Genomic DNA, 27916 nt, shown 5'->3' with positions numbered 1-27916 from the left:
CATCTTCTGTGTAAGTGCAGTGAAGGTTGCAAAGGTGGGAAACCAAAAAAAAAAGAAAGAAAAAACGGGAACATTCCTCCAGACATTTCTGAGGAGACATCCACAGCTACAGTAGTGACTCAATTTAAGTGTACCTCTCACTTTACTTTCCTATTCCAACTCATCTCTGGAGAGCATTAGTCATCTGTGTGTCATGTGGAGGACGTTTGAGTGCATTTCAAACCGGATTTAAATCACCATTTTTGCAGAAAAATGTCCACGCTGGCCTAAATAAACAAACCAAGAGAGGGAAAAGGTGAGTTTCATTAAGATTTATTCATATGAAAATAATAATATAACAATAATAAGAACATAACGTATGTTTTAAACTGCATTAGGAGGGACTGTGTTCAGTGTGACGTCGAGGGCTGCCTCTTAATAAAAAACACCGGATTTGAATTCAGGATTTGTCTGCTCTTTGAACACACTGAATCACAAAATTAGTTGTACTGAGATTTAACATGAGGGACTTCTGCAAATCAATGCAGTCATGCAAAATGCCTTTTTAATTATAATCTTTTTTACATCTAGTGTTTATAGCATTGCAGCAATACATAATTGTGAAAGTTTTTGTGATTTTTACTGATAACTCTCCAGAAAATAACACTAAAAGGAAGATGCAGCCCAGCTTCATTTTATCAACTGACTAATAAGGGGCTGTCTCATTTCTTATTAAATCATGTCATCACAACATCACAACACGTATTCAGCATCCTATCTCATACTGTAATCTCCTTTTGAAAGGTGCATTAAGTGACTTTTTTTTGCTCCAAAGCACAAAGTAACTGTGACATACTAATAAAGGCTACCCTGAACTTGTTTCCCAGACTCCCCCTTCTGTCGGCGTGGAAAGATATATCACTCTCAAAAGCCCCAAAAGCAAATAACAATGCAGATTTATTATTATATATGTGTATATGTATAAATTAGATATATTCCCTCTGCGTTATGTGTCTTACTGGTCTCTTACGTGACAACGTCACTCCTACTTCTGTCACTGTAGTTGTGCCAGAGACACATCCATGCTATTTCATTTCTTGGCTGCTAATGCAGGTCACTCCAAGTCATGTTTTTCTTTACGCCCTAATTAACCCTGAACACCGCTGCAATTCAGTTCAGCCTGACCAGAAAATGTGGTCAGAGGAATATGTTAATGTCTGATAAATGGTTTTAGAAGGTATGTCCTCGGTCTTCACTGGCAGGTACAGTATAGGAATGTGCTTCTGTGTAATCCTTGATTGTCAAACACTGACCTACCTACTTACCTACCTACCGCCTGTGATGGTGTCAGTAAAGTGCAGACAAACTGTGGGCCAGAAACCTTTTTTATTAATGTGATAAAAGCAGGTGTGTCCTCGCAGCTCTGAGCTGAGTAATTAATGGGTTAAAAGGCTGATATGCTTTAGGCCCATGAGAGGTAGCTGGCCTTGTAGTTATTATGCTGAAGTGTCAGAATTACTAATATGTGTGGGTGGAGCCACTGACCAGAGAAAAGGAATGGCATGCTCATTTGCCACTTGAATGCTGAATTACACTAAAGTCTGACAGATTGACAACTGCAGAACACTAAGAATTACCTAACTGCTCATTATCATCATGACTCATACTTATACCACCTTTGTTCAGACATAATTTAGCTCCAGTAATATATACCTAAAGAGAAATCTCAGAGGAAAAAGCCTCGCATTTTTTTCTTTCTTTCTTTCTTTCCTCTGAAGTGCACCTACTCTAGATTCTTTTTGTATTTTTGATTTTTCGCCATATAACCATGTACAGGAGGTCTCTTTTGGTCCACTGTGCATGTACTTGATATTCTTGTGCTTCCTCCATTATTTTAATAAGTTCTAGAAATTCACTCCATGCAGAGGATGTGGACAGAGAGGCTGTGTCAGACTGTAGGCGTACAGTCCACGGCCACCTGCAGGAAAACAAATTTGACTCAGAACAACCCAGCAAAGCCCTGCTGCAGTGTCACAGGGGGGGTTGCTTCCTATTGGTCCAGAAAAATAAATCCTCGAGTGTTATTCTTAATAATATGATTCTCCTCTGAAGATCTTCCTGCACAGATGGCGTCCAAGAGGATGCCATGTCAGTTACACAGTTGTTTCAATCTTTTCGATGATCTCTATCATGGACTTGGAGGGAGAGAGCAGAGAGCAGTCGTCCTGATCCCAGAGGCTGCCGGGGCTTGAGTTTCCATCTGTGCTCAACTCGTCATCCTCCTCCTCCTCCTCGCTCTCCTCCTCGCAGGACTCCAGGTAGTGCAGACCCAACGCGTTGATGCCAGAGTCCTCGGAGCTGGACGGAGAGGAGCAGTGGTCCATTTTGGGGCCTTTAATCTTATCCACAGGGGAGGGGTGTTTGTGTTCACTGTACACCTGCTGGACCGGCTGCGCGGGTGCAGGCGTGTGTTGGGTCGGCGGCGTCGGTTTGACCGCTTGCCGAGGCTGACTGGGATTTTGGGGCATCTGAGGTGTAGCTGGAGCCGGCGGGGGAGGGGTCGGAGGACGAGGCGGTTCCGGTAAGGGAGGCGGCGGGCGCTGCACGTAGCACATCTTCCCGTTGATGCGTTTGACAATGTAGTCGTCCACAAACAGGTCCGCGATGACACAGTACTTGGGTGACTCCAGGTGAGGCGGAGACTGGAAGCAGGGGGCGAGCTTCAGGAAGCGCTCAGCCAGGGAGACTGACAGGTCGATGGTGTTACTGCACTCTGAGCCGACGGGCGGCACGCTGGTGCTTGGCAGCTGGCACACGTTGGTCATGGGCTGGTAAACATACTTACCTAGAGGTGGGAAAAAAGAGAAAAAAAAAAAACACAAAACATTAATTACTCATGACAAAGCAGTAAATTCGGCTTTTATTTTAAAGGTGCTGTAATTACTGTTGCTATTCGTTGCAAAGCTGATGCCAATAGTGATAATCCCACAAAAGAATTATCTCCTGAACCTGGAGTGTTTACTCATTTACTCTCACCACTCTCATCTGCAGCTGTCGACAGCAGGCAGCTGTTCTCAGTACAAAAAAAAATAAAATAAAATCTCTTGAAACCCACTACACTACCTGCCAAGCACCAAACAACAAGCAGACAAAGTTAGCAACTAGCTGGTGTGGAGTGAGCTGCTAATGAGTCAGATATTTTCCACAGGAGTCCATGAAAATAAACACAGTGTTATAAAGGAGAGAAAATATTAGACTTATTATATTCATCAAGTGGACAGAAACATGACTCTTAATGAATGCTAATGTGGCTCAGTGCTGGCTGTATATATGAATAGACCACTGTCTGCTAATATGTTAATATTATTATAATGTTTTGACATACAAGGTGAGAAAAGACTAAGTACAAATTTAAATAAATAAATAAATATATAACACAGAAATCCCAGCAGCAGTAAATGTATTCAGTCTGAAACTTGCAATTCATATTCTTATTCTGTGTCCCTGCATGACCTGTTCCATTCTGTCCTGTTTCCATGTCCAACTAAAAAAAAGTACATAATGAAAGTAACACAAATAAAATATTCTCTTCCTGTAAAAAGTCAGAAATAATCATAATAATGATTAAAGGAAAAAAAACATGTATAAACACATGTTTTTAGCCAGTCTTTGCCAAGGGCACAATTTTTGAATCTTGTGTGTGTGATAACCAATCATCTGTTCCGTCTTGAGGACGGTAGCAATTTTCACATCACAAAGCTTTTTGTGCTGCCAAAGGCAAGAATACCTTTCTAGCTGCTGCCACTATCTGAGGTAGAGCTGCAGGCAGGTTGAAAGATGGTTTGAATTTGAAGCCATCCAGAGGAGGCCAGCAATCATTCCTGACCACTCAAAACTGAGGAAAGACTCATTTCAAACGCGATAAAATTACACTCATGATTAGGGCAGTACAATAATGTTCACAGCTCCAAAATGATGATATAGTGCTGATTCACATCAACATTACTGGCCCGATGGTGTAATGAGTAGTGTCACATCAATTCTCAATAAGAAAAAGGCCATAAATTTGCTCTGGAAAGTGGCCATAACACGTTCCATGTGAGCGATGTCTCCCATTTTTGCAGCTCATGTACTGGTGGTGATAGTACAAAATAAATGCTCCCAAATGTTACTCACTGTCTGCAGCCCACAGACTCCAACTCTAAGCTGTGCTGTCTGAATAGTGAAGCTCAGAAGTGTGTTTAACTGGCTCCCAGGAGGAAGACGGAGAGAAACTACAGAAGATGACAGGCCTACGCATCACTTCCTCTCACTCTGTGTCCTTGTCTTTTGTTTCGCTGGCTGGGGGATCCATTCAATCACAATCTTTTCCCAGGTTACACTGACAACATCAAGCTACTTCAAAGTAGGGAAGTGACTTTCTTTTGTGTTGCTGAATGGACAAAGTGAATTTGTAATGCTGAACACTTTTTACCGCACACAATGTACACTGACCAGCCCCAGTATTAAAACAACTGACAGGTAAAGGGAATAACACTGATCATCGTGACAATGCAATGTTCTGCTGAGAAATTGTGGCGCCTGGGATTCAGGTAATGTTACTTTGACAAGTACCACCCACCTAAACATTCTTGCAAAGCAAGCAAACACCCTGCACTTCCCTGACAGCCTCACTCAGCAGGACATTGTGCCCTGCCACACTGCAAAAACAGCACAGGAACAGCCTGAGAAACCACGACTAAGGCATTGACCGACCCTGCAAACTCCCCAGATCCCAATCTGATCGAGCTTTCATTAAATGTGTCAGAACAAGCCTGATCTGCTAGTAACATCCTGATGTTTGACACCACAGGACACTCTCAGATGTATCGTGTCCATGCCCAGACAGTTCAGAGCTGTTTTGGCAGCACAACAAGGTTTAACATTGGGGCTGATCAGTGTATGTAGTTTAACAGATCAGCTGCACAATCATAGATTAGCTTTCAGGAAATTCATCTGAACAATTTGTTATTAAATGGCACAAAACTGCATCATTCACCCATGCGAGGCGATTAACAGCAGCTATGACTGAAGCTTTATGTCTGCAAACTAAAATATTGTCACCATAAAACATAGGAGCTTGTGTCGATGCTGACAATAGAAGGGAAATAGTAGCCTTTCTGGGTTTAATGAGAGAAACTCAATGGTCCATGCTCAGACAGAGATGAGCCCATTCAGGCAGACAAGATAGCAGCAACAAATGAGAGCTAAAGCGGTAGAAGCCGATGTGTTGACATTTAGTTTTTAGCATATTACATCTAATTGCATTCATCCATCTGGAGTTTCAAATACCAAGAGCAATACTGGGGGACAGACAGATGCACAGTCGGACAACAAAGCAGGCAGACATATGGAGCTGTATATACATATACATATATACACACCACACCAGCTCTGGTTGTCTTCAGCAGCCTCGCAGAAGGAAAGCAGCACATCTGTGAATTCACAAGGTGTCTGCACTTAGTTAGAAATATCAATGTTTCTGTGCATATGCGTGCTATTGATCTTCCTTACAGTAGTCTGGAAAAAAGGAAGAGAATCTCATTGTGAAGCTGCACACCTTTCTGTCTTTCAATATTTGGACTGGAAGGCAGGAAAAAAAACAAGACTGCAAGGTAACGAATACCAACGTAGGCGGAACAATGCAATGATTTAAAATATTTAAAGGGTCTGTGTGCAACATTCAAAACTACTAGAAGTCGCTCCAGAGCCAGCATCTCAGACCAAAACAACACGTCGGCCGCACCTACACCCTCCATTCACGTTTCATTTGCAATCAGACTATGTTCACACAAGCCACCAAAATATAAAAACATAAAGCGTACCCATGAATGGACTGAGTTTGCTTATGAATGGACCGGAGCAGACAAGTGTGGAAACAGACACACAAAGACTGAAGTGGAACAGATGTAAGCAGAAGACTAGCTAAGAGGAGCCAGAAAACAACCGTAAAGACTCTTGCAATGAGCTCATATGACACAAGTACACATAAATGCATATAATATTTTGCTTTCTTTCGGTTTTTAGGGTTCTGTCTGAATGCTGGGCTGCACTTTTGCTTTTCAAATTTAGTGGGGGAGGTCACTGTGGGTCTGTTTATAACGAGGGCCAATAGTTTCAAAGAGAGGGACTCACATGCACTAACATGCACATGCAGTTGGGCTAGCTGTCAAAAAAAAAAGAAGTGCTCAGATTACAAAAGAAACAGATGGAGTCTGACTTCATCCTCTGCCAAGGACACCATTACTCCACTTTATCTTTAAATAGCAGATAGTTGTTTGCTGCCATATTAATGCAACATTCCTATTCAAAATCTTGCACACTGCACTTTTAAAAATAGTCAGTGCATATTTGCAGGAAAACTGCAAAAATTAGCCTCCTGTGTTAAAATGTTGGTTGCTTCAAATGTCTGTTCATGTATCAACTACTGACTGGACTTAAGGGTGCATACCACAAAAGCTAGACAGTTCAGCAAACTGTGATTTCCACTGTAGCTCACTCAGAGATGAAACGAACGCCACCTTACAGCAGGGGAACTCTATCTGTGCAGCTTTATTGATATTGAGCTGTATTCTGCCCTTGTGTTGCCCGGTGCTGGAGCCCTTGCATGACAATGTCAGCTGGTAGTAGGCCTCTGCACTTGCTCTCCCTGCCCCTGTGTTTGTTTGTATTTCCATTCGAACAAAGACCAGATGTCCTCACAAAGAAAGGACAATTAGCAAAATTCTCCATACTAAAGAGTACGTTTTTTAGTAATTAAAACAGACCAAATCCAACAATGTCTGTGTGTACGCGGGACTGAAGAAACATGTCATCCAGTGCAACGTCGCGGTTTATTGATGTGGTTAATAGTTTTTGGAATGAACAACAATGGAATGAACAATGAGGTAATAATCTACAACAGGCTTTGTCTACACAAGCAAAACTTGTTAATAGGATTAATTCCTTGCTGTTTTTGGTCTTTTTGTTGGGGTTGCTAGCAATGAACAAAAAGTTGCAGTATTATTCTTCAATAGTGAGGGTCAAAAAACTAATCTGACAAAAAACTGTGAAAAAAAAGCATTTGCTGGTGACGTATGTTGCATCTCTTGTCCTTTGTGTTGTATTGTGGTGTAATTTCTTGTTGCTAGAGATAACTGGCCAAACATAGACAGCATGATGTCACGAGATATTTCTGGTCCCGTTACAAATGAAGATGGACTGAACCGAAAAACAACAATAGCATCAACAGTAAATGTCAGATGTTTTAGTCAGTTCTTCAGAATCAAACATTGGCAGCTTCTCTGCACACACACAATGTTTTCTGCTGACAGCAGCCTCAACTGCCCAGCCGCAGGACACGTTGAGCTTTGAGTAAGGAGAATGACTCTTTCTCGACTGGAAAGCCTTTCATCACTTTACAACTACATCCCACTAAAAGCATCAAGTTCACTGGGGACTGAAGAAAGACGTTCTGGGAGATGTAGGACATCATTAACTAAAGGAGGCAAATACGGCAATAAGAAAATAACTGCTTGTAATCACAAAATTGTAATTATGATGGCAGGATTTTTATAGTTAAAAGCATTAGAGGTGACCCTTTTCTTTACTGTCACAGCTTGCTTTCAAAAAATCCAAAGAACAGTTTATAGAATATGGCTCCTTGATGTTATCTTAGTAATTACTGAGTTCAATTAAAGCTTTGGAACAAGCAGGTAGATAGTGTTAAATGCAGTCAAAGAGTGTTTTAAAGAAATGGGGAAATGCAAAAGTTCAAAAGGTTAGTAGGAAGTGGGATAGCCGGCAGCTCATCCCTGGAAAGTACATATTGCTCTCTAGAGGAGGGAGTAGAGTACCCCTCTGCCACCACCCGTCTCCATCTTGTGCCTCCTCTGCTCTCTCCTGGGCCCATTGCTGGCCGAGGGCTGCACAGTCTGGTTTAATGCAGGAGATACACTCTCTGGAAAATGCTGCATGCAGCCCATCAGTCTCTCACTCGCCTTCACTGGGCTTCAACTCCACTCTGGAAAATTTCTACTCTTTTGTCACCCTGCAGACTGCAGCTGGTTCACTGTTGACAAGCCCAACATGTAGTCAAATGTATGAATGTGTGCATGAGCAATACCGTCTCACGCTGATGATGTCCTTTTAATATCAGCGTATATCAAAGCTTCAGTAGAGACTGAGTCATTAACGGCCCCCTCAGTTTGATGTTTTGAATGTCTGAGCTGAAGCCAGCAGTCTTTAGGTGCAGGTTGATATTCTAAATGCAACATAGCAGTTCAAAGCGGCACGTTGGCAAAACCCGGTGAACACAAACAATTATTTTAGCAGATTGCTATCATTCTTCATAACAGCTGCTGCACCCATTTGGCCGGTGGATATGGCTCGCTCACACATCCACTGGTTCTTTGTGTTTAAATCTGTTCAACAAAGGGGCTGCAGCAGGGGCAGCAACGTAAGTTTCATGTTTCAGTGAAGAGGACGGCCTGACCCAGCATCATGTGAAACTCCTTTCCTGTTTCCTGCCTCCAGAGGCAGACTGTTCCTGAGTTACAGCCACTTGAAAATCTGCTGTTTAGTCTGTAACCATAGTGAAAAATGTAACCCTCTGGACTGTTATTCCTGTGCACAGTAAAGGGTAAGCTTTAAAAGAGCACTCTGCTGATTTAACTGTCAGGTTCACTTTTTTATTCCATAACTTCTTCTTCTGTATATAAAGATGGATGAACTCTTCTTGACATCACCTATAGGTTTTCTAAACAGCGGTTTTGACGCCAGTTGCCATCTTGACATTGTCTGACTCCTGCAAACTCACAGTTAATCCAAAAATGAGCAAACAGGTGAACTGTTAGTGAAGCTAAGGCAGGCTGTATAAACATTGCTTGGCATTGGATGGTACCCACTTGTCACTCAAATCAGCCACGCCCATAATTATGTCATCCATATGTAAATTCATCATGTCCTATGTGTATATATCCATATGTGTATCCATTATGCTATATCTGTACATATCCATATGTAAACAGATTCATAGATAGATAGATACTTTATTAATCCCGATGGAAATTCAAATTCATTCTTTTGATATATTTAACCATATTGTACTTTTGCAGTTCTTGTCCTGCTTCCTTCATGCCTCATCTGTATCTTCCTGCTGTGACATAAATTTCCAAGGTAAGGGATCAGTGAAGTTTATCTTACCTTATTTTTATTATATTTAACTTTCCACCTGAATGCAAAATGTCAAATCACCTCCCATATATTAGAGGTAAAAGCCATACAGACCTAGTAAGTTTTTTGTAGTAGGCTGTAAACATGTTTATTTGTGCTGTAAAGTTGGATATTCTAACATGTAGGTATTTGGGGATTGACTCTTTCAGAGCTAGCCTCATGTGGCCATTTGAGGAACTGCAGTTTTTGGCACTTAATTTTACGGACTGGAGGTTGTTGCTGAAGTAGCCAAAAGCCGATATGAGGATCAGGTCACGTAGTCTGGGTAAGCTCACTTCTCAAGTGACATCACTGGAGGCAATCTATCAGACTTCACACCGCTCCGTCTGAACTACAGATGGCTTCAAGCAGCTTGTTTTTTCACATACATTGGTACTCCCCCAAACCTGCAATAATACCAAAAAGTGTAACATTTGCAGAATTCCCAACTCTATCTCTAACTCTATCACACCTTTATGTACATTAGGGAGTTTCAAGAAGCTCACTGTAAGAGCCTGCCACCAAACCTAACAGGAAATATCAAAATACACAATACCAAAGCACAACAAATAACAAACAGAATGGGAAAAAAGAACAAAAGGACTAGAATATTGCTCTCCCAAACAAAGAAAAAACACTAAATTCATGAGTGATACTTGCCAGATCTCAATTTTGACAAGAAAGTCAACTTCAATTTAATGCCAAAAGTAATTTTGCAAACACATCAAAACACAAAATGAAAATAAATGACTCAACAAACCTCCATTGCCACAGGAGCAGCAACACCACAAAGCTAAATAGGCCAAATTATAAAGGGTGTAAATTTTATCGTACCAACATGACTCATTTGCATCCCAGGCGAGCCCCAGTTTGTCACAACCCGGCTCAAGGCTAGACAAAGCATCAGTTGTAACTAAAATAAGTTTATTTTACATAACTTATAAGGGAATTAACAAAAGAACAAACAAATCCTAACCCAGACAAGGTGGGAGCTGAAGCAGAAAGAAACTGGCTGACTGCCACCACCTTACGTAATGGAGCCAAAATAAACGTAATGGTCCGACCCCACCCAGTAGACCCCTGCATAGATGAATGACTCTGCACAGAGGGTTGTCACTGTACTGATCACTGTACTAAACCCTCCTGTCAATACTGACCAATAAATGAGCTCTTGAACAAGCTAATAATCCTATCAGACCATTCTGTGTACACTAACAGTGATATATTGATGATCCATTGGCTGATCAGTAAATTAAGCCTCTTCCAGAGCACACATTTTAACTTGTCACAGATGGAAAAGCACAGGAGTAACTAACAACATTAACGGTGTCTCTGTTCTGTCTAAGTGTCCCTGAATGACAGTGAGCCAATGTGAACAACACCACTGAAGAATATAATTCAGCCATCGTGAATTTCATTATGTCACCTGTGCTGTCTGTGACTCATCAAACTGTCCTGTTAATTTAAAAAGCCTGTTGTTTTTCTCCTTGGGAAGAAAAAACAACAATGGCGTAAGCTAGCAAAATGAACAAACACGACACTAAACTGTCTGAGAAATAATTTGTGAACACATTTTGGATTCTGAAACATATAGGGCAAAAAAAGATAAAATCTGAAGCTGTTTGCTGCCTTTTCCAAAGAAACACCAACAAAGGAAATAAAACAACAGTTAAAGTCCCTCGCCAGTCATTCATTAAACCAACCACAACTCATCTCTGTGTGTAGTTACACTTCTAGATTTTTTTTTAAATGACACAGATCCAACTTCACATTGTTGCCTTCTCTGAAATGTGAAGATCTATGAAATCAACACCTCTCTCCACCCACCCCTCAACATTTTCTGCCGCTTGAGCACACCAGCTCACCTACGGCTCTGTTCAAACTCTGTAGAACTACTTTATGCTACACAATAACATATAACGGGAACCCCGTCCTGCAAAGCGAAAGGATTGGTTCCTTCTGTTTTGTTACACAAAAAAACTTGAATGTCTGAATCCATGCTTTTGAGACTGTTATTAGTACACTTCAGTTTAAAGGTAGAAATGCTCAGCTGTTGTTTATTTCACCCACAATGTGTCTTCTAGCATATAAAACACAAACATACAGACATGATGATGAGGTGAAAAACACATTTTTTCCACTAGTGGGGTGTCTTGAAGGTACTTGGATTTCATGTGAATTAACTTTATTATGGGGCTGCACAGAGGCTTGGTTGTTAGCACTTTTGTCTTGCAGCTAGAAGATCCCTAGTTTGTGTCTCGGCCTTCCTGGAATCATTCAGCATGGAGTTTGCATGTTCTCACTCTGCATGCGTGGGTTTTCTCTGGGTACTCTGGCTTCCTCCCAGTCCAAAAATATGCTGAGGTTGATCGGTAATTCTAAATTGGCCGCAGGTGTGAGTGTGATTGTCTGTATATGTAGCCATGTGATAGACTGGTGACCTGTCCAGGGTGTACCCTGCCGTCACCCTAAGTTGGCTGGGATAGGCTCCAGCCACCCTATGACCCTAATGAGGATTAACCCTTCAAAGGGGGCCCAGTGAAATACTTTGAAATTCAAAATTTCTGCCTTAGAGTGTTATTGGAGGATATAAGACTTTTTAACTTTTGTGACATTTTTCAAAAAATTTTATTTTCATGTTGAAATTCAAGGTCAATGAAGTTAACATATATGGCTTCTTACTTGTTAGGGGTAAAAAAAAAAAAAAAAAAGAAAATAACATTCCAAGAAATGGATATCATTACTTAACACAACTACTTAACCATAAAATGTGTCAGTTTCATCAACTAACCATGGATAGTTTTGAAGTTTCAACTAAAAATATGGAAGAGGAACGAGCCACAAATCCATCTTTTTCCAACTTCAGGGAAGAGAAAGTTTGATACGTTCCAGGCCTCTGCTGATTAGTCAAATGCCACTATGTTGTGTTCTGTAATGTAGAATGATCTTGGGTGAAAACCACATGCTTCTGGACCTCACTGAGAGGCAGATATTTAATGTGTGCAGAAGTAACTACATATGATCACTTGCCCCATAAAGGGTTAAGCGCTGTATGGAAAATGGATGGATGGATGGATAACTGTATTATAGTTTGGGTGGGACAGTGGTTAGCACTGTCACCTCACAACGAGAACGTTCTGGGTTTAAAATGTGATAGTTGGCCTTACTGTTTGGACTCTGCATGCTCTCTCTGTGACTTTTCCAGGTGCTCCCGCTTCCTTCCGCAATTCCAAAGACATGCATGGTAGGTTAACACACTGCAAATCTCCATAACTTGCTGCAGGGTATAACTGATGGATGGAAGTCATAGTTTTTGAAAAAAAGACTTTTTCCCATATATTTGTGTATTTCAAAGTTCAGCTCCAAGTCAATGCTACACTTCAACAGTCTAAGTTAGCCAGATGAAGTGAGTATAGTATAAAGTTACAGTCTCTCCTCCTCTTCTGTGTTCTGTCTCAAACAGTGTTTCTTCACAGAGCTGCAAAGAGATGACAGTACCACAAACAGGGAACGTGGTGTAGTATTCACACAGACTTGACAGAATCCAAACCTTACCATTCAAACAAAAGAGCAAACTTGCTGAACTTGTGTGCTGGTGCCGCTCTGCTTCAATCACTGCCAGACCAGCAGTTAAAGTGATCAAAGTGATGGGGTTTCCAAACACCAACGATCAATCAAAAACATCCCCTCGGGCCTGTGCTGACAATGTATCGAACCTTTAATAATAGGTGAAGCTTTTTTATGATTCTGCACTGGTCACCAAATCAATAAATATAGGGTAGGCTTATATCCAATAAACTTCCATATTTCCCTTTAGACATAGTCTGGAGCTGCAGCTGCAGCTGCGTGGTGTGACAGATGAGGCTGCTGAAGACATCAGACACAAACTTTCTTGTATCTACACGAGAAGTACAAGTTCGAACATTCAAAATTAGTGCCGACAGACTACAAGCAGACTGACAAGACTGTTCAGGACTCATTATAGACTCTGTTAGACTTTCTTAATGAGTAATTCATTGCTCTGCCTGGTAATTGTAATCAGTTAGTAGAGGATAAAGTGAGGGGAAAAAAACATTCAGACCAGGTGGTTCTAGTGCTGCTGTGAGCAAAAGCTCTCATCAGACATGACATATTGGCGGTGACACTAAACACAGCTAATTACTGCTAATGAGAGGCTTGGACTGATGTTGTCACCAGCTGGGAACACTGCTTCCACCTACATCCAATTCCAGTTTTCCCCATTTTCTCTGCGAAAGGTTCTAACAAAGCTACAAGTAAGTGTAAAAAACTGGAAGGCCGTCAAAGCGGCGACATAATTTTCCGGCTGCACAAAGATGATTTGCTTCCTTTGAGAACTGAAACCAAAAGGAAGACATTCTGGAGATGTTCATTTTGCAGTTAGGAAATAGAAGCATCCCTGAATTAAGTCACAGAGAATCAGCCCATATTGCTCCACAGGTATGATAATGGAAACAATTTGTGCTTGAGAATTTAAATGCTGAGCCAAGCCTTACTACACATTGACCTTTTGTATTTGTTTTCCTGGGAACCTATTAAAAATGTAATTAAAAAGGCAGTCTCGCAAGGCTCCCTGTGGTGAATGCACAATTATCAGCTTCAGAACAAGTTTATACTCCAGGCGACAGTCATAGGCACATTCAAAATGAAAACGTGATGAGATAAGGGCGTTACAACATTTCGCTCTTTTGCATCCGGCGTTATTATGCATCTCTAGGAAGAAGAGTGTGAGCCGAGCTGAGCCGAGCAAACAGGCAGGCGTTGCATGCAAAAGCACGCTGGTACACTTTTCTCACTGGGTGCCCTGGTTCTGCCTGATTCAGCAGTCTAAGTGGGTTTATTTTCACTGTGGTGCATGACTGTCCTGCGAGGGGAACCTGTGAACTGCAGTGGAAAGAGCTGAGAAGGTGAGAAGCTCCATTATGATCTGGCTAGTCCTTTCTACTATGGAATAAAAGAAAAATACATCAGAATTAAAGGATAAGTACGAAGGACTCCATGTACATTTTTCAGCAAATTTTCAGCCTGAACATTTCAACCAGAAAAGACGAGCAAGTTTAAATGTCTACAAATGATGTAACACTGAAGGGGCTTTGCGTGGAATCATAAATGCCGGATGTGGCTTGTAATAAACACTTGGAAGGAACTCATCATTTTTCTGCCACATCTGATATTTCAAATCGCTTGGCTCATTCTGGATGGAGGCGGGTATCTAAATCCAATGATTACACGGCAAAGATTACAATGTGACTTCAGCAGCAGCGCACCATAAGCCCTGAGTGACTGGTGCAGAGTGGATGGTGACTGTGTTTTACACTGATCTGAGGATTTTCAGGGCGGCCTGGGATGGGGATAAATTAGGGCAGCATAAAGAGACGGACACCCCCGTCAGGTTCAGGCGCAGCTATTGGAATTCCGCGGCGGCGTCCAAGTGTCAGGTCGAGAAAGGTTCAAATGTGGGGAAAGTGTCTGAGGTACATGGATGCTGAAAATGCCACTGACACTTCTAAAAGTGGAAATGTTTGAGTGGAGCTGCAGCACCTGCACTCTCTTCCCAGCACAGACGATTTAACAGTCAGAATGAAATTACTATGAGCCTATAGAGTTTACTTAATATTACCAAACATTTGCCTTGTGACTAAAGAACAGCAGCTGAATCTGACTGACAGCGTGATAACGTGCAAGCATGTGATGAGCATTGTGGACTCAGCATAGAAAATCTCCTTTAAAGGATGAGCCTGCTGTCGTACTACATTTTTTTCTGATTGTCAAGAAATCCCATGAAAAAAATAAACCAAAAATGTGTTAGTCTAGTACTTCCCTGCTTTGCCTGCCTGTCTGCAGCCCCGAGCCCATCCCAGATCCTCTCTTCTGAAGACATAAATCTTTCAAAATGGGTCACAAAGGCATAGTTGTGTTTCTTTAAAAACGGCTCAGGAATTTCATAAATCAGTTAAAAAATGGGAGTGCATTGTGGATTTTGTTGAGGCTTTTTAATACACATTTCCAACCCTTGTGAGTAACCAGTGCCAATATTCATGCAAGAAAGAAAAGATGTGATTGTGTTTAAACAGTGGAGGTCTGTGGAGGAAAGCAGCGTCAGACTGAACAGTGGGATTCATGGTTGTGTTTTTTTGGCCTTTCTTGGGTCTTGTGGGCAACATCACAAGACTTACCCTTTAAAACAGAAATGAAAGTGATGATTCAGGCTGTGTGATGTCAGTGTCATTAGACTGATCCAGCCGACGCAAGCAGATGAACAGTGATAAAACACTGAAACCAGAATGTGACATTTCCCTGCTCATGAATTCTTCAGCCTCCACTGTTTATACGACATAAACTATTAATACCAGGGCGTCTGCTGGAGGGGTGTAACTCCAATCAAGCTCACATTTGATGTATTTTGATATGATATTACTGGAATAAATGTATGGAGACTTTAAAATCTATTTACAACATGAAATAGCACCACTTTCCCCGGGCAGTAAATGTTGCTTTTGCGCGTCAAAGGATGCCAAACCCCCTCTGTGGCACGTTACATCTTTTATTAATCAGTTAAACTTACCCACATCGCGTTCAAATCTGCCATGTTTTTAACCCATTTTTAGCAGACGAACAGTAACAGTGCTGCTTTTGCATTCATAACATGGAAACGACTGGTAAAATATCCTGCATTTTTCCATCACTGACACCAAGATTGATTTTCTGGGAACAGAGATTGCTATATCTATTTAGAAAAAAAGCGTGTGAAACTAACTTACAGTGACACCAGCCCAAGTGGCAGCACCAGTGCAGCTTGAAGCACTTCCCGTGGCTGTGCGTAGCGCAGATGGAGAGTCCATCGCAAGGCAGGAAGTCTGGTCTCCCCGCGCAGCTCTTGGCCAAAGCCTGCGCCTCGTCCAACTTCTCACTCTTCGGACACTTCTGAGCTCCAGAGGCGGCCATGCCAACATTTCTTGGATCAAAAAAGGAGAAAAAAAAGCGCACAACACAGCCTCGGTCTGAGTAAACTACACCATAGACGAGCAAGGACCGAGCCGAGGTTTTATTTTTCTTCTACGGTCCAACCCAGCCCCAAGAATCTCCCTCAACTGGGAGACGGACGCGAAACACTGTGCTTGGACGCGTGAATCCAGAGCAGCTCGGTTCGTGCTCACGCAAAGGGCGGCAGCATATCCCGACAAAGTAGAGGGGCGTCAATTAACGGGGCGTAATGTCACATTCAAAGCCTCCCACGATCGTGATCCACGCATCTCTCCATCCTCCCCCTTCGCGTCGGGAAAGCTCCTCTGTGCCCCGGTGACGCGCGTACGGAACAACAGCGCGCATCTGAACTTCATCACACAACGGGAGGAGTCCACAAACACAAAGCCAGCTGCTCTGCGCACTTCAAACAACACAGCCAGGCTTTCATCAGTCCCCGTGAAAAAAAAGAACAACTTCAAAAGATCAACGTTTGAATGTGAAATTAAATCACCCTCCACTTCACCGAAAAGTACAGGTTTTAGAAGTGCCCGATCCTGCTGCTTAATAGCACCTCATGCAACGCCGATTCTTCAAACTGATTTATTTTTTGTCGTGCATTAACCTGCAAGTGAGCAAGGGAAAAAAGGTGTCAAAAATAGTGGAGCTGCAGACAAAATGGAGCACTACATTGCACAATCCAGCTGCTCCAGTGTGAAGTCTGCAGCCGCTAGGTGGCAACCCTAAACATCTGCTGCGTGCTGGACGTGAGGTTCACTCGAAAATGAGCCATTGATTTATATAAAAGCAATCTAGAGCTGTGTGTCTCCCTCAGCTCTCCCCCTGTCATCGCTGCAGCTGAGTCAGCAGCAAACATGAACCTGGGACACACCAGGAGGAGAGCAGCTTTTTCCGCTTTCTCCTGCAGGAGTGGATGTTTCCCTGAGGGAACAAATGATACGAGAAGCCACCAGCAGTTACCTGAAACACGTCAGAAGTCCGCTGAAGTTATTTTTGTATTCAGTGTACCACTTTCATACAAATAGGACAGCAAGTAAAAACATAAAAATCAACACATGACTCTAACAATATGTCTTTATTAAGATATCAGACCATATTGTGTATGCTGTAAATGTACCAATATGTATTATACATAACTGATTACTAGTGATGCAGTAAAATCAGAAAACATACCCTTATTTGCATGCAAATGTTACTATTTTCTGCATGATTTACTAAAATGTGATGAATTATCGAAACCCAAGGCTTAACTGCACAGAGTCTTCAGGGAGGTAATTATAGCAAATCTTTTATTACAGAGGAAGGCAATACATTCACAGCTTTGCATTTTAGTGTTTCTTATATCTCACTGTACAGCGAATTGCCACTTTGATAGATATATTTGTACAACTTCATTCATCGCAGTACAATAATCCCAATTCTGTTGTGTTTATGTCTTTTGACACGATGGCAGAGAAGTATTTCTAGTAATTTGTCCACACCTTCACACAAAATATTAGAAACAATGTGTGTAGAGTGTAGAGGAGAATGTCATTAAAACTTTTCTCCATCAGAGCTGAGGAGTATGTTCAGGCACAGAGTCATAATCTGCTGTTCACCACAGGAGCTCTTTCTATCCACAAATTCAGTTCCTGCACTTTCTGCTGTAGCTGTGTGATTTTTATGACTTCTACAGTCAACTGCCATTAATGCCAAAGTACATTTCAATTATTGTAAAATTACTCTCTTTATTCACATCTCTGTTAAAGTAATGTTAATTCAATACCAACTCACGTTACACTTTTCATTTATTTGCACATGATGAGTAATTTCCTCTTAAAATAAATGTTAATCTATCTGCACGTGTCCATTTGTGCACTTTGTTCATACGGTGATTACACCTTGTGCAGCACGTCCGAACTTTTGTACATTTTCACTTCACTTAATGTGTCATTTTTATAATTATTATAATTATATTTTAGGCTCTGGTTTTATTAAGATGTCCTCTATTTTTAATGTGTAGTGAGAAACTGTGACAAAGCAATTTCCTGATTTCCTGATTTTGATAATAAAGTTAAGTGGATAAACTTCTCTGATACAAACATGTGCACAAAGAGAATATTTTGATTGTTTTGGTTTGTTTTCTACATTTGATTGCACAGGTGTTCCTAATAAACTGGTAACTCAGTGTTCACAGTAGAGCCTCCTACAAAATCACCCATGACAACACTATATTAAAACAATCAATCGTCATTATTAGATTAGAAAGTGCAATATAAATCCACTGTCCATTATGTTTATCAGAGTATAAAATCACACAACTGTATTAAAGTATTAAAGCTGATGTGTTGCTTAAAGCTGACGTGTTGTTTAAAGCTGGCTGTGGACTTTCTTGATGACTTCCCTCCACCTGTGGATAGGTGGGCTGCCACTGGCCACCAGCTTCCTGAGCAGGTTGCAGGGCTGCAGGCTGGGCACATCAGGGTGAGCCTGGTGGTAGAACTCCAGCCTCTCCAGGACCCTGGTCAGCCCCACCATGTCAGCGTAGAACATGGGGCCTCCACGGTGCCTGGGCCAGCTGTAGCCTAACACGTAGATGACATCGATGTCTTCAGGCCCTGCAGCTATTCCCTCCTCCAGGATGCGGAAGCCCTCATTGATTAGGGAATACAGACAGCGCTCCAGCACCTCCTGGTGATCGATGCGGCGAGCCACCAAGCCATGACGGGTTCGGTACTCCTCCAGAAAGCTGTGCAGCCAAGGGTCAGGCTTTGCCACCCGACTGCCGGGTTTGTCATACTGATACCATCCACTGCCTGTTTTCTGACCAAACCGTCCCTGCTCGCACAGCAGGTCTCCGAGGGGGCTGTACCTGCACCCTTGCCTCATTCTAGCTGGCTGCCCTGGCACCACCAGCCCAGCTGCCTTCCTGACTCTCCAGCCTACATCGAGCCCAGAGAGGTCGGACATCCTGAATGCACCCATTGCAAATCCAAACTCCTCCAGCACTTGATCTACAAACTCAGGTGTGGCTCCCTCTTCCAGCAGGAAATTAGCTTGACTCAGGTATGGTGACAGCATGCGGTTCCCCACAAAGCCTTGGCAGTTTCCAACTGCCACACTGACTTTTCCTATTACTTTCCCCAGTTGCATGGCAGTGGCCACAGCTTGAGGAGATGATCGTGGTCCGTACACCACTTCCAGCAGCTTCATAACATGGGCTGGAGCAAAAAAATGCATCCCAACCACCAGCTCTGGGTTGGGGGTTTGAGAGGCCAGGTCGTCTATGTCCAATCCAGACGTATTTGTGCACAGGAATGTACCTGGTCTACAAACGGCAGACAGCTGCTGAAAGACCTCCTTCTTCAGAGCCATGTCCTCAAACACAGCTTCGATGACCAGGTCAACATCTCCAACAGTTTTGATGTTACTGCTGTAACTGATGTTACCAAGAGGAGGACTCACCCCCCGTTTCTTAGCCCCTCGCTCCAACATACCAGATACTGCTTGCTTTGCCTCCATCAGCTGCTTCTCCTGGGTCTCCACGGCAACCACAGACAAACCTGCCTGTGCGAGACCCACGGTTATGCCTCTTCCCATGGTACCAAGACCTGAGAGGACAAAATCACATGGCGATGACAAAAAAGTAATGTCAGAATCAGCAGTCACACAAACACCATTGACATTTCTGACAGATTACAGTATATTCTAATATAAATAATTAAAACATTTCAGTGCAGAGTTAGACTGTATATAATTTTAGTCTGGCAGCGTAAAGTTTTTCCAGAGCTTGCAATTTTAATGCACAAGCTGCTGAGTTTCACATATCCAGATTGTCATACATCCAATCCTCCCTGCAGCGAAGAGGGAGTTCATCCATTAAAACTCAGCCGAACTGTCAATGGAGGCTTAGTTTCCATAGGCAACGTGGATTTGGAGATGGCACACAGATAGCTTGTGTGTGCTGACTGAAAGCTCAGGACAAATGGAACTTAAAAGGCCAAAACTCTTACCAATGACAGCTGCTTTACGTATAGGCTTGGGCTTGCTGGTGTCCCACCGGGCTCCACTGGGCATGCTCCACCTGCCGACTGCTCTCTGAGCAAAGAAACTGTACTGGAGAGCACGGGCTTGGCCTGAGGTGAAGAGAGTGGCCATCAGCTCTTTCTCCCGCTCCAAACCCTGAGCGTAGGGCAGGGTGGCTGCTGCACGAACCGCCTGGACACATGCAATTGGTGCTATGGCTCCACGGGCAGCTTGACGCACCTTCTGCATCGCTGCCTCAAACACAGCATCCAAATTAGAGAGGCGTGGGCACGGAAAAGTGCTAATACGACGTGCATCCAACGACTGTCCTGAAGAACAAACACACAAGAAGTGACATCAGTTTTGTGAGTTTTGCTGATAGTTTAAAGTGAAGCAAAAATTTTACTCTGGAATTACATTTTTTGTACACACGCATTTGCATAATTCTCCTTCTCAAACTGAAAGTGCCTCTTATTTGCCAGCAGTAGTACCACTTTTTTCCACTTTCTCGAATTTGTCAACCAGCACTCAGCAAGTCTGGGAATAATTGGTTTTTCCAGACAGACTCATCCACTCAATCACTAGATAGCCCAGTAGCTTCTACTAGCAGAGTGATTTGACAGACCATTTCCTGATCATCGGAAGGACCCTGCTAGTGCACTGTTACACTTCACTTTGAATAACACTGATCTGAAATGAAATGAAAAGCAACAATTTGGTTCTGGGCAAAAGAAGTTGGTAAATTTCCAACTCAGAGAGCAAAGGGGGGAAATTGAATTTTTGTGATTCTTGGGCCTTTGAGCAACGGTACAATACCAAAGCAATTTTCCAGGTGAAACTACATGAGAAGATTTAATATTAGATCCTGAAACTTTACAACACACAACTTCCTGTCTGCTGTGATTTAAGCCTGGGAACAATGAAAGCAAAGAAGATGGCCACTCTGCTAAAACCTTGTTAAAAGCATCTTAATTCCCATTCCTGTCTCCTCTGACATGATTACAAGAGACAGTAGTCAGAATCCTTCACAGCTCCACTGAATTACTCTCAGCCGTGGGTCTGGGCCAGAAACTGGGTCACCATGGTAAAGCTTAAAGGGACAGCAGCCACATCTGATTAATAGCATCCACTTAGTCAAATAACAACCAACTGGTCTAATACACTATATCATGGATGAAGAATGAATAGTGAAGGTCATTTAGGGCCAGTTTAATGCATATTTGTTCTACAGTGAAATGTCACTGAGGTGCTGTGTGGCAGTACGACATGATTCCAATGTAATTTAGGAGAGTATTATTATAGCGGTTAATCTGTAAATGGCTGAGCTGTGGATTTGTTGTGCAGCGAATGGGAATCCTCACCGTCCTGACAGATGTAACGGGCAGATGTTGCAACTACTGGGGTAAAAAAGTTAATCTCACCACTAGCTACAGAATCAGTGTGTGTGTGCACATGAGGCCACACATGGATCAATTTAAGTGGACAAACTGCTTTTTGCATAAATGTGTACCCATGTGCCACGTGAACAGTGGTGTAGCATCCGCGGACGTGACAGAATAAATTCTTCATGTGTGTCTCATCGGCTGTGCATCTCAGTGTCGAACACTCACACTTGGTTTGTAAATTCAGACACACATGTCCTGTCTCCGTTTAACACCCCTGCTCATCTAACCAACCCAACACCGAAGTATCCATCACAATCTCCTCAGATCCTGTCCTATCTCCTCAAATCTTCCATCTTGTATGCTGTTGGCTTCTCTGTCTGACTCACTAAGCCTCAGCTTTACTAACAACACTCACTTCCTCACCCACTCAAAGTCATCTTGGCAGTATAGTGTGGAAAAAAAGCATTTGTAAAAAGCATAAGACTGCAATCATTTTCTGATTGTAAAATCTTTTACATGTCATTCTAGAGACTTAACTGTTGACATTTTGAACAGATATAGCCAGATCATTTGCTAAAGGCACAATATTAAGCAGTAACACGTATCCCGCTAACTTAAATACATTAGAAATGAGCTGTCATTGCCAAGAAATCTAGCATCAAACAGCAGAAGATGACATCTCTGAAAAAATGTAACTCGCAGAACAGACATAAGAACATCGTCTCATGTTCGTTTCATGCGGGGGAATCAAAACCTCTTGTACAACCAGGGCTCTACTGAGGCAAGACAGAACAAAATACACCTTCCCTCATGTATTCTAACACACAAAACCACACAGCAGAGTGGGCGGTGTGTGTATTAGTCCACAATACTAGAGGGGATATAACAGTCATGAATGATCAAATGAATAAAAGGAGCAGCACATTTTCATAAATGTGCTTCTTTGCTTTCAAACTTTGCATTTGATGAGAAGATTGATGCCACTCTCATGTCTGTATATTAAATATGTGGCTACAGGCAGGAGCTGGTTAGCTTAGCTTAGAATAAAGACTGGAAAGAGGTGTAAAGAGCTAGCCTAGCCTCCCAAAATGAAGATTAAAAAACCTAAATGGCAGTATGTTGTCAAAAAAAGCTAAAGTTGTAATATAAATTAATCTTCAAGACTAGTGCTGTCTGTTAGTATTATTACTATAGTAATTTTCTATGGGTTATTCTTTACACAGAGTAAGAAATGATCCCTTCTAAACTGCAGGGACACTTTAGCAATACAGTCTGTGAGTAAATGAGTGTGATTCACGTGCACGGGGCAATCCTCATCCTCCTAAATGACTGGTAAGGGCCCATTATTAATATTCTAGGAAAGTTTGTCCCTTTTCGCCCTTCTGAATAATACAGCAAAAGCAGTGAAGACATCAGAGCACATCTGACAGAGCCATGAAACATTTATGGCTGCTATGGTGGAGGATCTGGCTGCTGTGTTTTCTGCTTCGACTTCCACAACCTACATGTCGGCACGTCTTGATGTCGGACTCGCCTAAAATAACCGCTCCAGGAGGAATTCCGCTTCCTTTCACTGAGCGTTTTTATACCAGTGAGAACCTTCAGCTCCTTTTCTTTTTCATGTATCTCACCTGCAACACTCAAGGCAAACTTCACAGCTGCATCCACAGTATTGTGATCAGTAACCTGATCCACGATTCCAAGTTGCAGTGCCTCAGCAGCAGTCACGTGACGACCTGTGGGAGACGTGAAAGTCATTCAGTCTTCATATGAATGAAATGTGGCATTTTAAATTACTAGATAATGAATATTATCAGTACAGGTGGCCTTCTTGGTTGGCCTCATATAGCTATAATATACATTGATTTGTCTTCAACAGATAGAGGCAAAATGCCCCCAAAAAAACAAAAAAAAAAGAGAATAAACAAAATGCAACAATGTTACAACAAAAATATGAAGAGTCCCAAACTGTGTAAATAAATATTTGTTGAGAATATTTCTAATAATCTGCTGACAGCAGTTAATCCCACAACAGACAACCCTGGACACGTTGATGGTAAAATTTAACACATGCTGACCCCTGCTGGTCAACACAGTTAATTGTCTACCATAACAGCAGCTCCCTTCCTGTGTGGGGGGATTGTGTACAAACAACTGCTTTGCCAAGACAGAATGAATAATTTATTTTCATAACTATAACATGCAAGGACATTTATATGTTCTGTACTAAAATGTGAGCATAAACAAGCCTTTAAGAAACAGAAGATGTTTGGTGTCTTCTTTATATTTAATGATGCTTTCCTACAGTTAGTTTAGCCTTTAAAACTTGTAGAAATAAACACAGCATAAGTCAGACAAAGTTAACCAGCGGTATGTTTCCTACCCGTGGTGATGAGGTCTAAGGCAGCGGGGACACCAATGAGTCTTGGCAGACGCTGGCTTCCCGCTGCAGCTGGCAGCAGACCCAGAGTCACCTCTGGAAGCCCCAGTTTGGCCTGGAACAACATAAAGACACAAAATTGGATGTACAGATAAAACTTAACCGCGTGGGTTTGACACAATGACATTCACAGAAGCAGTATCCTCTATGTAATGGAAATCCTACATGCTGCTTTTTTTTTTTTTTTTTTTACATTAGATGAGTTAATAGAACAGTAAATATGTCTTGTTACTTTCAGAAAAATTTTGGAGGAAAAAACAGATCATAATAAAGTTTAATTTTCCTCTTCCTGACTAACATAGACAAACCTGTTCTATTTCTAATCACCTGGAAAACACTATTTACAAAGGAATCTCAACGGCGACATTAGAGAGACAGATTGAAAGTGACATCGGGATCTGAATCATGAACTAACTTTAGAGTGTGCGATTCGATAATGACAGCCAAGCGCTAACTCAAGACCTCCACCTAAAGCAATCCCCTCTATGGCTGCCACCACCGGCTTGGCTGCAGCCTCGATGGCATGGAACACCGGTATCAGTGGAGGACCAGTCATCTTTTTCCCAAACTCCCTGATGTCCGCTCCTGTTACAAGAATTGAAATTTGCGATATGATCAGAAAAGTTACAAAAAGACAGAAATGACACACCATAGTACGAAGTGATTATGGTTCTACAAAAAAAACTTGCATTTAGGAGTCTTCTCTAAGGGGAGATGATTTAAAATCTACTCTAACTGCCAACTATTTTGATCAATAAATGAATGGTTTTAGTCAATTTTATTGTTTTAAGTGTGACTATTTTCCACTTCTCTATATTTTATGTGACAATTAGGATTTGGTTTTCAACTGTTCGACAAAGTAAGACATTTCTCTCAGTTGGTTTTTTTTTTTTTTTTTTACATTTATAGACCAAAAATAATCAATTTATTGAGAAAATGATCAGCAAGTTAATTGATGATGAAAATATTTTTTAGCTGCAGGTCTTCTGTGGACTTGGATTAAAATATTCTTCTGCAGTACATGTTTATTAATAATTAACTATGTTTATCATACTTGTTCTTTAACAAGTGCAATTTAAAAAATTACCAGTGCCCTTGTTGTTTAACAAGTTCAATGTTGCCATAATTTACTTTTGATTTCGTCAACACATTTTTCCCTCTGCACACGTGAATGCTGTGACTGGAGCAATTCTATTTGTTTTTCTTCCTGCAATAAAAGTATCTCACAAATCAGATCATAATGTGGAAACACACACAAGAAAAGGCTTTGACTCATTTTTTGTAGCTTTAATTAAGGAAAGATTCATTTCGGAAAGCTTGTTAAGCTACTTTTGAGCTTTGCCTTTGACAGAAGAAATTAGATTTTTAAGTGGAAGACCACTCATTTCTGATCTTGGTCGTGAAGTCTATTTGAGCGGTGCTTCACTTGCCCCTGTTCCCTCGCTGAAGGCTCATTCATTGTACACTATGAAAATCACTGAAGGAAAGAAACCAATGGAACATCATGGGATCAAAAAATCAGGATGCAACATAGTTAAGCCTTTTTTTTTTTTTTTAAAAGATATATGCTGATATCTTATTGCTAATGGGATGCTGACACCAGTTTCTACTTGAAACCAACTATGAAATGATAGATGTGAAGTTGTGTCACCATTGTGATGTTACAAGAATTAAAAAAGGGGCTCCATACCTCCACAGAATTTTCCACTCTGGCCACAGATGACCAAACACTTCACTTCTGGTTCACCGAGTGCTCTCTCCACCGAGTCAACGATGCCTTGTCTCACCACCGCACTGTATAAAAGAAGAGAACTTTTTTTACTTGCTCTTTGTTATCGTTTACACCAGGGCTGAACAATGAATCAGTTTTGAACTGAAATCATACTCAATGCAACTGGCAAACTGTAAAGGCTGCAATTATGGATAAACCTTATGCAGCATATCTGACGTAGGGTTAAAACTTCTATCTTCCGTATGTGACAGTCATGCTTTTGATTTCATCTCATATTGTGTGCTATCACGTTTTAAATCTGAGACACAGTAAATATTGAACTGAAGTATATCACAAAGCAATTGAAATATGTCAGTAAATATAACAATTAGATATTTTACCCAAATTGTTAAGCCCAATTTTAAACAGGACAATAAACCTTTCTACAACAGCCCTTCCAAAATTTAGAATTAATATTTAGCAATAAAAGTCAGAGATACGATACTGCTAACGGTCTACAATCTGAATTACACTCAATGTTACCGCATTTTGTTGCAAATTTACAAATGAATAACTGCCATCTGCTTGGTTTTTATAATTCCACTCTTTAATGTCACAAGTAATTTTTAATAAAGTCACTTAAAGTGAACAGCCATGATAAAGTGCAATATGAAATGTGTTCACTTCAAAAGATATGCATGATTAAGACCATGACATACATTAGATATTGTTGCAGAAATTTCACTTTTAGTCCTTTGAAGTTTGCTGTTATGGGGTGTTTACTGATATTAAGGCATACAGTGGGCTTACCAACACAGAGAATGAGTCTGTGAAGGTAAGCCGACCCAGTACTAGCCGAAATAGAGAGCAAACAGAATACATCTGCCAGTGACCAGCAGATCACACTGTTGTATGTGTTTGCATTGGGTGGTTTTTAATTGTGAGTGTGGACAGAGTGTTGCTGAAATAATAAAAAAATATCACTGGTCATTGCTAAACAGCCATTAGTAAATGATTAGTGTTAAGCATTATGTTGATGTAGAGTTGACGAGTTCAATTTAGGTCAACGCTGGTAAAAGATTTCAGCGGTAGCAACACTATAGCACTATGAGTGAAGCCCTGCACTGAAAATGTTACTAAAACTACAAATATATTTACAGCAAAATGTACTTTTAAGTAATAAAAACTTAATTATGCAGCAGAATGGCTACAGTCTGTCATAATATCTTGTACTTTATCGTTATTACTATTGCATCTTTATGTGAGAGGCAACATTTAAGTCGGTTTAAAATCATTTTTTTATATTGAGTTTAATACCAGTTAATCGGTAACAATGTATCAGATTCTGCATGTCAAAAATTTGAAATGTAACAACTACAGCTGTCAGTGAAGATATTTCTGTCCAGAAAACATGCATACTAAGAAGTATAAACTAGCATGAAATAGTACAAACGCCTCAAAATTATACTTGGATACAGTACTTCAGTAAATGTACTTATTACCAGTAAAATATTTTCCTCTAACGCCACCCTCTGGTCAAACATTGTCTCTTGTCAAGTTACTCAAGTTGCTGTGCACAAAACTATCTCACTTGTTTACTTTTTCTTGTGCACGTTTGGGTTAGCTAGTGCATCTATAGCTAAAGCGTCTACAAAAGACTCGCCTCACGAGAATAATTTGGACGAAATAATCATTCTGGAGGAAACTAGCTTGTTGTAATGAAGTTCTGCAGTCTTGGTGTTGACTTTTGCTTACCTGAGTGCATTAACAGGCGGGTTTTTGAGAGTTATCAAGCCGACAGACCCCGAAATACGAGTGTATTGAGCCATGGTGGCGAACTAAGACTTGGATCTGACGCACTTCTTGTCTGTGTGCAGTCTGAACTCAGAAACTCCTGCCAGCAGGACTTCAACCCCTTTATCACACTCCTCCCTTACACGTTGCAATTGAACTACAGTGCTTTATGGAGACACTGGTCTTCTTTTTGGTCCATAAAGTCCTGCTTTCAAAAGTCGGTTACACTCGCAGTAACACCCCCTACTGGACTGGAGGTCAACAGCATCTTCAATTTATTTTTCTCCTTTGTTTTATTAATATGTAGTAAAAAAAAAATCATAATGTAATGTGTAATTACGGGGCATTAATGTGCTACATTTCCACTCA

The 27916-nt window shown here is 41.3% G+C and overlaps 2 protein-coding genes across 2 annotated transcripts; both read right to left on the bottom strand.

The window, feature by feature from the left end:
- Nucleotides 1–296: 296 nt before the first annotated feature.
- zgc:162707 (UPF0524 protein C3orf70 homolog B) lies at nucleotides 297–16900 on the bottom strand. Its single transcript, XM_023298926.3, has 2 exons — nucleotides 15990–16900; nucleotides 297–2824 (listed from the first exon to the last, which is right to left on the bottom strand). The coding sequence occupies exons 1-2, from the start codon at nucleotides 16171–16173 to the stop codon at nucleotides 2133–2135; spliced, it is 876 nt and encodes a 291-aa protein (XP_023154694.1). The 5' UTR covers nucleotides 16174–16900; the 3' UTR covers nucleotides 297–2132.
- A 372-nt stretch (nucleotides 16901–17272) lies between these two features.
- Nucleotides 17273–27709, bottom strand: ehhadh (enoyl-CoA, hydratase/3-hydroxyacyl CoA dehydrogenase). Its single transcript, XM_023298929.3, has 7 exons — nucleotides 27509–27709; nucleotides 25733–25836; nucleotides 24458–24627; nucleotides 23986–24097; nucleotides 23234–23338; nucleotides 20205–20546; nucleotides 17273–19802 (listed from the first exon to the last, which is right to left on the bottom strand). The coding sequence occupies exons 1-7, from the start codon at nucleotides 27580–27582 to the stop codon at nucleotides 18562–18564; spliced, it is 2148 nt and encodes a 715-aa protein (XP_023154697.2). The 5' UTR covers nucleotides 27583–27709; the 3' UTR covers nucleotides 17273–18561.
- Between the last annotated feature and the right edge of the window lie 207 nt (nucleotides 27710–27916).

The sequence above is a fragment of the Amphiprion ocellaris genome, chromosome 11, assembly GCF_022539595.1.
Source record: "Amphiprion ocellaris isolate individual 3 ecotype Okinawa chromosome 11, ASM2253959v1, whole genome shotgun sequence".
Lineage (NCBI taxonomy): Eukaryota > Metazoa > Chordata > Actinopteri > Pomacentridae > Amphiprion > Amphiprion ocellaris.
This window is presented reverse-complemented; position numbering and strand designations above follow the sequence as displayed.

Bases quoted from the DNA above. Each gene is read 5' to 3' on its own strand.
- zgc:162707 (XM_023298926.3), bottom strand. From the start codon at position 16,173: ATGGCCGCCTCTGGAGCTCAGAAGTGTCCGAAGAGTGAGAAGTTGGAC. The intron at 2,825-15,989 runs GTAAGTTAGTTT...TCCCACCTCTAG, and splicing joins CCACTTGGGCTGGTGTCACT to GTAAGTATGTTTACCAGCCC.
- ehhadh (XM_023298929.3), bottom strand. From the start codon at position 27,582: ATGGCTCAATACACTCGTATTTCGGGGTCTGTCGGCTTGATAACTCTC. The intron at 24,098-24,457 runs GTTAGTTCATGA...ATGTTGTTCCAG, and splicing joins ATCGAATCGCACACTCTAAA to GCCAAACTGGGGCTTCCAGA. The intron at 20,547-23,233 runs GTGAGATACATG...TTTGTTCTTCAG, and splicing joins GTTTGCCTTGAGTGTTGCAG to GACAGTCGTTGGATGCACGT.